General features: G+C 52.1%; 1 protein-coding gene and 1 long non-coding RNA gene across 2 annotated transcripts; one reads left to right on the top strand and one right to left on the bottom strand.

Moving 5' to 3' along the window:
* The first annotated feature begins 2,834 nt into the window (after positions 1 to 2,834).
* On the top strand, positions 2,835 to 9,509 carry VSX1 (visual system homeobox 1). The gene is made up of 5 exons (XM_023625953.2): positions 2,835 to 3,258; positions 5,455 to 5,533; positions 5,980 to 6,103; positions 7,044 to 7,224; positions 8,455 to 9,509. The coding sequence occupies exons 1-5, from the start codon at positions 2,835 to 2,837 to the stop codon at positions 8,742 to 8,744; spliced, it is 1,098 nt and encodes a 365-aa protein (XP_023481721.2). The 3' UTR covers positions 8,745 to 9,509.
* On the bottom strand, positions 4,400 to 8,456 carry LOC138920038 (uncharacterized). Its single transcript, XR_011430639.1, has 2 exons — positions 8,316 to 8,456; positions 4,400 to 7,788 (listed from the first exon to the last, which is right to left on the bottom strand). It is a non-coding gene; the product is annotated as an uncharacterized lncRNA (long non-coding RNA).
* Positions 9,510 to 10,679: the final 1,170 nt, after the last annotated feature.

Below are 10,679 nucleotides of genomic sequence, written 5' to 3'. Positions count from 1 at the left end.
GCTCAGCGAAGAGCTGGGAGGCGCGAGGGGCTGGGGCGAGTGGAGCGCATATGCGTGGTTGGCGACAGAGAGGGCCTGGAAACCTTCCCTGGAAAATAATGAGCGGAGAAAGCCTCACTGATTAGTTAAACCCCGGATAATCCTGGCTGATGAAGGCAGATCCGGACCCCTTAACGGATTTAGGGTTCCAAACGGGTCCGGGTGGTGACTTGGGGCGGGGCCGCTCTCGAGGGCTGGCTCTGGTGCAGACTTGTCTGTGGGGGGCGGGGGGGGGGGAGGGCTGGGAAGAGCCTGCCTCCCCCCTGCCCGGGCGTGGAGGACTTGCTCAAACGTGGGCGCCCATTGCATGGTCCAGGCATCTGCCGGGCGCAGGTGACGCGCGAGCGGTGGGTGGCTCCGGGGCCCGCTTCCTCGCTCCTTCTCAAGTCTCCTGAGCGGCTGGAAGCCCTTCCCCCACCTGGGCCAACGCTAAGAGAAGCGCTTCGTCCTGCCCGCGCCGATGCGTCCCATCCGTCTGAGCAGAGGATCTGAGCTGATCCCGCAAAGTCCGGCGCTGGAGTGGACGCTCTACCCCCGCAGCACCTGAGGGTGGGGGTGGGGGCATGGACTGGCGCGGCGGGGGCGGGATGGTGGAGGAGAGGCGCTTCTCACTGGGGAGGGGCAGTGAAAGTGCCTGCGCTCCCGCCGCCGGAAGAGGCCCCAGGGTTCAGCTCTCCCCGCACCCTGGTCTTGCCAGCGCCTTCCTGAAGATGGGGCGGGAGGAGGTGTTAGGAACTCCTCTAAACAGGAATTGCAGAGTCCCCTTAGAGCTCCAACCCGGGCTCCTTCTCTCCGGTCTCTGCTTTGCTTTCCTGGTTTCTCTCTCCCTGTCCGGTGTGAGCGGGTTAATAAGCTTCAGTTTCTTTCATCTGCAAAATGGGTTTTGTAAGATCCCTCCGAAGGGTTTGGAAAGCTGTGTGTTCTTGGCTCTGCGCAGCCCTCACCGTGTGGGGTGGCCCAAGTGGGGCTCCTCTTGCCTGGCCTTTTGGTACCTCAGGGTCCCTGGCCATCTATTTGCGGGCTGTCCTCTCGGTGAGCTGCTGCCTCCGCTGGCACAGGCTAGGGAACGGAGACTCCAAGACCCTGCCCAGGTGTGGGGGCGCCGTCTGCGCTCGGCCGCGAAAGCCGGTGAACCGCCTCTGAGACCCTCCGCTTGCGAATGACCCGGGTTGGGCCACCTTAGGGCCAATTGTCCTGCCTGCCCTGGATTCGGTCGGTAAATGTGTGGATCGTTAGGTTTCCTCCTTAACTGCAGCCCCAATTCTCATCTACAAACGACTACTCCGCCGGGCAAAGAGCCGGAGCACGTAGGCGGGTCCTGTGCTCCCCACGCCTTCCCCTGAACTCAGAGAGAAATTTGGGGAGAAATTCCTGGCGGAGCCAAAAACGACGCCAGCGTCTAAAGCCGCCCCGGACCCGAAGCAATTCACAGAGCAATCATCCCAGAGGAAAGTTATTGTTGTGCTAATCCCGAGAACAGCTTGCGAGGGGAGATTTGAGTCTTCCTCTAATAATGGAAAGTTAAGACCTAGCCTTGCAATTATCTTTATCGGAAGCCCCTCGTTTAATCTGCATGGGTAGCAGAGGGCCGGCTCCAAGGCGCCCCGATCCGGAGACCCGCTTGCTGAGTCGGGCTCCGGCCGGGCGTGCGCGCCGCTGGCGGTGCGGCTGGCCTGGGCGAGCGGCCGCCTCCCGCGGGGTGACCTCAAACTGCTGGGCCGTCAGGGGCTGCGACCGAAGAGATTCTGCTTCGGGGGCTCTGTGTTTGAGAAGGGTGGGCTCAGGGCTCCGGGCGATTCGGGTTGGGCGGGCCCAAATTTGCCGCACGCGAGCCCAGGGCGGCTCACCCCCGTGCTTGGGCGCCAACGTTAACAAATATGGGCTTTTCACGTGAAAATCAGGCTCTCTTTAAATAATCGTTAAATCGGACAATAATTTGTTAGCCTCTGTGAAGAGAGGTGGGTCCCAGCAGACAGGCCCTTAATTTCCAATTTACTGCTCTCCTCCCCTTTAGGGTTGCCAGATAAAATAGTGATACATATCATACTAAAATTGTATGTTTATCTGAAATTCAAAGTTCACTGGACCTCCTGTAATTTAGTTTGCTAAATCGGGCGCCTTTTCCCATCACTCTCCTCCCGTCTCTCTCTCTCCTCGTTCTTCCCCCGGCTGGTGTGGATTTTGCGACCCCCTACAGACCCGCCGTTAGAGCCCTGGGGGATGGACTTGGCTGGAGGAGGAGTGGGCACGGATTAAATAAACGGGGATTTTCGGGGAAGGCCCTCGTGGCTCCGCAGGTGAGGTTGGAGGTCTGGCGGGGGTCATACTGGTGGTAGCAGTGGGAGTGTGGCTGGGAGTGGGGCCCTAGATCTTAATGCGCGGCTGGAGGGTGGGAGGGAGGCTTCGGGGCAGCTGTGAGCCGGGCTGCCACCCAGAGAATCTGGAAGGGAATCTGGAACCTGCGGCTTTTAGCTGACCGGCAGATAGCGGGCTCGCTGTCTCCTCCCTGCTTGGCTCCCACCGAAAACCGGGGTGGGGGTGGGCGGGGGGACAGCTGGAGAGGAGAGGGGAGAAGGAGGAGACTGCAGCTGGGAGGGCGGCAACCGAAGGGAGGGGAAGTGGTGGCGTCCCCATCTCGCGGGGTCCGGAGCAACGACGCGTCCGCGCCCGGCTGATTGGAGCCCTCCTGGCCTTCCGGGCCCGACGGGAGGTCCAGTCGTATAAAGCGCCCTCTGAGCTGAGCTCCCTCTGCAAAGGTGACCTAGGGAGGGTCAAGCCTAGCCGACTAAGAAGCCATGACGGGCCGGGACGCGCTTTCCGACGGGCGCTCCAGGAGCAGGGCGCTGGTGCCTGGTGGCTCCCCCACCGGTCCGCGCCCCCGAGGCTTCGCCATCACTGACCTGCTGGGCCTGGAGGCTGACCTGCCGTCGCCTGCCGGCCCCGGGCCGGGATCGGGCTGCGAGGGCCCGGCGGCCGCGCCCTGCCCGGGTCCAGGGCTCGGCGGCCCCTGCCTGGCGCGTGGGGCCCTCCCGCTGGGGCTCGGCCTCCTCTGCGGCTTCAGCGCGCGGCCGCCCGTGGCCGCTCGGGCGCCCTGCCTGCTCCTAGCCGATGTGCCGTTCCTGCCGCCCGAGGGGCCGGAGCCTGCTGCCCCGCAAGCCCCGAGCCGCCCGCCTCCCGCGCTGGGCCGCCAGAAGCGCAGCGAGAGCGTCTCGACGTCCGGTAATCAGGCCAGGCCAGCCCATCCCGCCCCTGCCCCTGTTCCCTCGGCCTTGGGCCGTGCAGGGGTAACACGCCGTCGCCCCCACCCCCAGCATCCCAGATCTAAAGGCAGCCGGGACCCTGGAGCCTGGCCCCGTCGGGGGAGGCGTGTTCTCGCAGCAGCATCCCCTGCCCCTTGCCTCTGCCCATCCCTCCCTCTCCTCCGGGATCTGGTCGCCGCAGCCTTGCTGATAACAGCGTCACCCGGCCCCGGACCTACCTGGGGATCTCGGCGACCCAGCATTAGTTACCCGAGGGCCTTTCCGCCAGCGCCCCGCGCGACTCTCGGCCTCTGGGAACGGCGTAGGTCGGAGGCCTGGGCCGGTCTTGTTTGCCAGCAGCACAGACCCCTGTATTGGCCGGCGCTCAGACGTTTTCTGAAGTGATTGAATGATTGACAGGTCCTTGGAGGTCGGGAGGCCTGGAACTGTCCGTCTCCCGGGGTGCTGAAAAGGGAGTCCGGGTACCGTGCTTTTCTCCTCGCGCCGCCCTGGCTCCTCCCCACACGTGAGAAACAACCTCGCCAATTTCACTGTAATTATGCTCAGTGTTTTGTCGTGAGCCCGCCTATTTCCTCAAAGAAGTCGAGGTGGATTATGGGGAAACAGAAGGAAGCAATGAAATTCTGTAAAGGACAAGGGCCAAGAAATCAAGAGTTTTGGGTGTGGGGAAGAAAATGGAGAATTACGCAAGAAAACGTGAACTGAGAGAAACTATGTCGTAGAACCTAGAGCTTAGCATCCAGACAGCCAAGGCAAAAAGAGTCCGCGAGGCCTCCACTAATAATACGAGGGTGCATGCCAGACCATCAGGCAAGCGGGCTTTCATCCTTTTGGAGGACTTTATTTCACTAGTCTTTGTGGAAGATAAAATGGATCCCCCTATTAGTTGTCCCACTAAAAATGCAGACCCACCTTCCTAGGATGGGTTCTTTCCTTTGTGAGCACTGATTAAATGAAAGGCAAAATGCAACTACATCCTAGTCTGTGAGGCCATTTCTGGGAGATCAAGAGCAACACTATCCAATAGAAATATCACGCAGTTGTGAGTGCAATGAAAATTTCTCAAAGCCATATTAAAAAGGAAAAATAAACAGGTGAAATTAATTTAAATATTATATTTTATTTAATCCAATACATATAAAACATTATCATTTTACATGTAATCAACATAAAAAATATTAATATTTTACTTTTGGGGAGGTCCTAAGTCTTCTAAGTGCACTGACTATTCTCTAGTTGCAGTCGGGCTCAGTTTGGACGGGCCACATTTCACCTGCTCAATAACCTTATGTGTCTAATGGCACCAGCCTGGACAGCACGGATATTACAATATTATAATCCAAGCATACAGTTTTCTGGTGAACTAACCGATGTAGGAGAAAAACTAATAGTGTCTTATTATTTTTGCCTTTATTAATTTTTGTTTTGTATTTTGAAGCAAATATACTTTTTAACAGTGAATCTGACAAGAGTTTAGTCTTCTAACCTTCTGGCCTGTGATATAATGAATATCGAAGGACAAAACATAGTGGAGCAAGGCTCCTAAACATTTCCAAGTGTGTCTATGAGTCATCTGGGTGCACTTGTCGAGAATGAGGCCCTGCACTCTGTGCCCAGAGATTCGGAATTGGTACAGAGGTGCAGGGAGTGCAGTTCTCAGAGAGGTTCTGATGTCACAAACCTCAACCCTCCCTTTGAGAAATGCTGGTATATTGGTTAAGAGGAGGACGTTGGAGGCAGAAGGTAGCAGATGAATTTGGGAGCCCAGTGGGATTAGGAAATTCAATCAGCGGCCAAGTAGCCTTGACTTCACACAGTCTGGGGTTTGAATCCCAACTTCATCATTTACTACCCACGTGATTTGGGGAAAGTTACTTAATCTCTCTGTGCCTCGGTTTTCTCCTCTGCAAAAATATAATAATAATAGCAGCTACCTTGGAGTTCTTTTAATTTATGAAGAATAACTGCAGTAATGCATGGACAGTGCTGAGCACCATACCTGTAATATAGTGAGTGCTGCAAATGCTAGCTTGTATGGGTCAATACTCACATTTCCTGACAGGTCCATAGCTTCAATCCTCAAATGAAAAATCCAGAAAATAAAAGGAAAAGTGTGCTCACCTTTAAAGTCCTCTCTTTCTCCTTGTGCTAACAGATGAGGACAGTCCGTCTGAAGACAGGAGTGAACTGAAGGCGTCCCACACCCCAAGCAGGAGGAAGAGGCGGCGGCACAGGTATGGGGCCAGGCTGTCTTCCCTGACCCCTTCCTCGGGACTCAGCATCTGAAAATGCGTGGCTCTGCGTTACGGCAGGCCTAGCGGCCAACTGGTTGGCAGTGGGAAGGGAACAGTAGCCATTTAAGAACATATTTCTGTAGTTCCTGGGAGGCTGCAGGACAGTCTTTGTAGCGCTTTATAGACACAATTTTGTGTCTTTAAATGGGTCTTAGAATGAGTTGATGGAATTCATTGAGGAGAAAAAAAGAGCTAAAGAACTCTGTATTGTTTGAACTGAACTTCTGTACTTTCCAGAGGCTAACCAAAGGTAGGATGCTCAGCTATTAGGAGGTGGCCTTTTGGGGTGTGGACAATGGGAGAGGCAGGCACAGGGGTCCTCTAGGCTAGGAAGCCTGTGGCCTCCTGTGGACATGTGCCCACGTGTGTTTTGGGCCTCCCTGCAGGACTGTTTTCACTGCCCACCAGCTGGAAGAGCTGGAGAAGGCATTCAGCGAGGCCCACTACCCTGACGTGTATGCCCGGGAAATGCTTGCTGTGAAAACTGAGCTCCCTGAAGACCGAATACAGGTGTCTTGGGTCCCCTTTCTCCTTTCCAAAGACATCATAGAGAACATCTTACCCTCACGTGCAGTGAGTCAACCCACAGCCACCTCTGAACAGCTCAACACATTCCCCTTCACAGCAAACTGAGGGTCATTTAGATGCAAGCACCGCTCTGCTAGAACCTTCCTTTATGTTTATTCCCAGAGGATATCCCCGGTAACTCTCACGCCTTTTTTCCTTTTGTTAAATCATTCTTAAAAACTACACAATAATGTGTGCTGCAACTAGAAACTATATAAAGATATATCAGTGAAAAAAAATGACTATCCTTCCACTACAAACCCTTAAAGAAACCAATATAGACGTGCTGATGTCACCTTTCTACATACCATCTCCATGTCAGACATTTATCTGCCCCCCAAAATGGATATATACATAAATACACACACACATGTAGAATTTTGTTCTTTGTTTTTACAAAAAGGAGTATCACATGTTACTCCTTAGTCTCTTCACTGACAACACATCTTAGACGTTTGTCCGGGTCAGAAGATATGCCACTAGAGTAACTCACTCTTTTTTAACAGCTGAACAATATTCGATGCTACTCTTTAATGAAGATAATGCAATCCAATAACCTGAGATTAGAAGGGGCCGTTGCCAGGTGAACTATTTCCCATCAGTGTGGAAAATGGGCTTCTTTACACAATGTAGGAATATTTAGATTTGATTTTTGTCATTCCTGACTCTGTGGACAACCTCAGTGGAAAGTGGCCACGCATTACCCCACCCTGTGAGTTTTGAGTGAACGGTGGCACAGCTCCTGAAAGGTCTGGGTCATAGATGCCACCCCGAGTGGATGGTCGGCCCTTTGTAGAGCCCTGAGCTACAGACACCTCTAAGCATCCTTCTTCACTCTGTCTTCTCCTGTGTGCCTCTCTGCTTCCTTCTTGCCTCAAACCAGGTCTGGTTTCAAAACCGGAGGGCCAAGTGGCGCAAACGGGAGAAGCGCTGGGGCGGCAGCAGCGTGATGGCGGAGTATGGGCTCTATGGGGCAATGGTGCGACACTGCATCCCACTGCCTGACTCTGTCCTCAACTCCACTGACGGTGGCCTGGTTGGCTCCTGTGCACCCTGGCTCCTGGGTAAGGAAGAGGACCCTGCAGCAAGCATGAGGGCCAGAGAAGTAGGGGGCGTACCTATGTAGGGCACTCATTTGTAAAGCAAAGCAATGTAAATTTACTCAGATTCAGGCTCAGAATATCACGTCTGATTTTTAATTAATTACGAGGCTTGGACTATCTGGTCAGTTGCCTTATTTTTCACTGGAACCGTGTAGACTGTGGAAAGGTCACATCAGGCCATGGTTTTAGGAAAGGAATGATATACTTTAATTATGTGAAATGTGTTTCCCAAATGTCGAATACAATTAGCACTTGTGGAAACCATACCACTCAGAGGTCACGGTAATAGGAATCAGGACCGTGCAGGGCATGGAACCTGCAGTCAATGAAGCCCCTGCACACCGGAGTCAGAGGGCAGGTTCCTGGTCCTGGTTCTGCCCTTAACCACCTGAAGCGTAGCTCTTCTGTTCCTTAGGTTTTTGGTGCTAGAGCTGTCTACACTGGTGAGGTCCGAGCTTCAGGGCTGGGTGTTCTGAGGAGGTGGTACCCTTATTGGTCCGTTTGCTGTTACCAGAGACCAATGGGCTTGGAGAAATGAGTCACAAGTCAGCACCCCAAGCAGGGAGGGAGGCTGCAGTTAGGGAGCTGGGGCAGCATCTTAGGTGGGGGAGGGGGAGGGTTTTGTTTGGCAAACATTTTCTGAGCCCCCTCCCACCTGACACTGTGCTGGGACTGGAGAGTCCAGTCATAAATATGGTGTCGACTTTGCCCTCAAGGATGGAAGAGACTGAGGGAGAGAGTTGGGCAGGGGCAGAGCCCACCCTCTGAACCTACACAAGCAGGTGGGTGGCAGGGTGGGGGCCGATTGGGGGGCTAACTGGCACGAGGTCTGTGGCCATACAAGAAAGAGGGCCCAGTGCTGCCAGACACTGACTTTTTGAAAGAAGCTGGAAGTCTGGTTTTTGATGTGCAATCTCCAATTTTAAAATGTTGGTAACGAATTTTAAAACAAAATTTAAAAAATCGTCGTGTCATCCAAACAAGGCACCTTTACTGGCTGCACAGGACTGGCAGACACTAGTTTTCAACCCCTCATGGTGGGAGTTACCTACCTTACTCTCCCGGAGGCCCCGGAGACTGGCACCAAGGGCAACTCTAATGGCATCTGGAGAACAATGACAAGGAGGAAATTTACTTAGTTGTTTTATTTAGAGATATCTATTTTTATTTTTTTCTTTTCTTTTTTGCAAGGGATGCATAAAAAATCCATAGGGATGATAAGGAAACCAGGAAGTGGAGAAAAGATGGCAGGACTCTGGCACTCTGACCACTTCAAGGAAGGTTCTAGCCCAAGTCAGGCAGGACCCCAGAAACGCTCAGACGAAGGCAGCCCTGAGAACGGCTTGGAAGATGTGGCCATTGACCTCTCCAGCTCCGCCCAGCAGGAGACCAAGAGAGCATACCAGGGGGCCAGCTCCCAAGGATGCTCAGACTCCGAGGGGCTGGAGGGGCTCCTGCCCGGGAGGGTGGGGGCTCTCTGAGGCCCACAGGTCCACCCTCGAAGGCTGGAAATGGGTGCCTTCCTCCCTGGTATTGTTCAAGTTGTCTAAGATGAATCATCTCAGTTGGATTTTCTTCTTATAGTGTCAGGATAAAACGCAATGCCACTTGCTTAAAGAAGACAAACAGGTGACTTAGGGAAAATTCTATTTCACTCTAGAATGGAAACAAATCCTTAAACGCACTTGAACCAATTAATTTGGTGTAAAATTTTACTTCTCATTTGTAGAACTCGAGGAGGGAGGATTTAAAGTCCAAAAAGCCTATTTACCGCTGGCGTCATGCGAGAGTGGGTTCAACACACTGTGCAGATTAACAGCTTAGGTCTGATTCGCACCCTGAATTTGAAACTATGGTTATTTAACCCCCAGAGAATCAGATGTCTTTATAAATAGTGAAGACCCCGCACAGATGTATTGAATGAATTATTATCTTTACCTTGAACTTAGCTTTGGATATTGCAGTTTCCTTGTTTGGCAACAATTTTGTGTTCTGCTGAGTGTCACTTGATAGGCTCTGCACAATGGAACTCAAACAAAGCAAGCCATACTTCCCTCCCTTCTGGGATAGCACGGGGCCACACTGCAACAGCTGCTGAGCGTGTAGAAACAGTGTTTGAAGGGCAGATGAGGCTTCTCGCTCTTTTAAAATTTCCGTCTGACAGCACTGTGGTGGCCGGGACTGCATGCATGTTTCCTTCCCTGTATTTCCTCTGCTGCTCATTTAACAATAAATGTCGTGTGCTGTGTTTGCTTCTCAAGGCACTCCTTCTGTTACACACGTACACACCTGTCACCGCTGAGCCCCTGACACGGGCTCCCCTCTCTCACTCCTTTTCAATCTCAGAACGTCTCAGGCTGTCATTCTTCAGCCTTCAGCTCTAATCATGTGTAGCTCTGTAAACGTCTATGGGGCAGCAGCCACGTCAAATTCACCCTCCAGAGTTCGGAGTCCGGAGAGAGCTTACATCTCATCGAGGGGGAAATGTGGACGTTCATGAAGAAGGCAGAGCAAAGAAGGAAAGTGGGGAAGCGCACTTTCGAGGCTTCCTCTGGAAATCAGCACGTCGTAAGGCTGGGCCTGTTCTCCCTTTCTCCAGATGAGAAAACAGAGGCTCCCTTCGTTTGGCCTCTTTTTCATCATCCTAGGCTAGTTCCATACTATTGTGAGAACTAAGTGTCACCTGTTCCTTACTGCAGAATCGGAAAACGAGGAGCCCTAGCTGCTTCTCTTCATTCTGGCCAGTAGGGATCATGGCTGCCGCCCGAGCCTGAACGGTGAAAGAGCAGGTGCTGGCGAAGAACTCTGAAGTCATCTTCTATCGTCCTGTCTAGAGGCAGCAGACCAGGCTCAGAGCTACGCAGCCACACTTGTTCTGGACCGTCTTTGCCTACCAGCTGGCTCTCAGGTTCTCGCTTCCATCTCTCTGCCTTAGTTTATTCAGGGTTGAGTTTTGAGGAGGGAGCCAGTAACCTGTGCAACTTATATACATCACACTCATAAAATACAATAGTTTGCAGCCACTAAATAACAACAAAGCATATTTATTTATGTGGAATGATGTTCCTGAAATATTGTTGAGTGAAAAACCCCTAAATAAAAGGAAAAAAGAGACAAGTAGAAATAAACAAATATGTAAAGCAGAACAAAAATGAAATAAAGAAATTTAACTGGTTCTGCATAGAAAACATACAAATATTGGACAAATTTCTATGCAATATTATAAAGAAAAAGGAGAAAACAGGAAGAGGCAAAGAGAAAGGGACCAGAGCGAGTAACATAGACCGTTTTAAATGAGTCTGAAAATACTATTCACACCTGAAATGTAGATTAATACGTTTTAAAACCCTTCCACAAATGCATACATTTTCTGGAAAAATGCGTATTACTAACATTGACTCCAGAATAAGCATGAC

This window comes from Equus caballus, chromosome 22 (genome assembly GCF_041296265.1).
Source record: "Equus caballus isolate H_3958 breed thoroughbred chromosome 22, TB-T2T, whole genome shotgun sequence".
NCBI lineage: Eukaryota > Metazoa > Chordata > Mammalia > Perissodactyla > Equidae > Equus > Equus caballus.
Note: the sequence above shows the minus strand (reverse complement) of the source record. Positions and strands in the feature narration are given on the sequence as shown.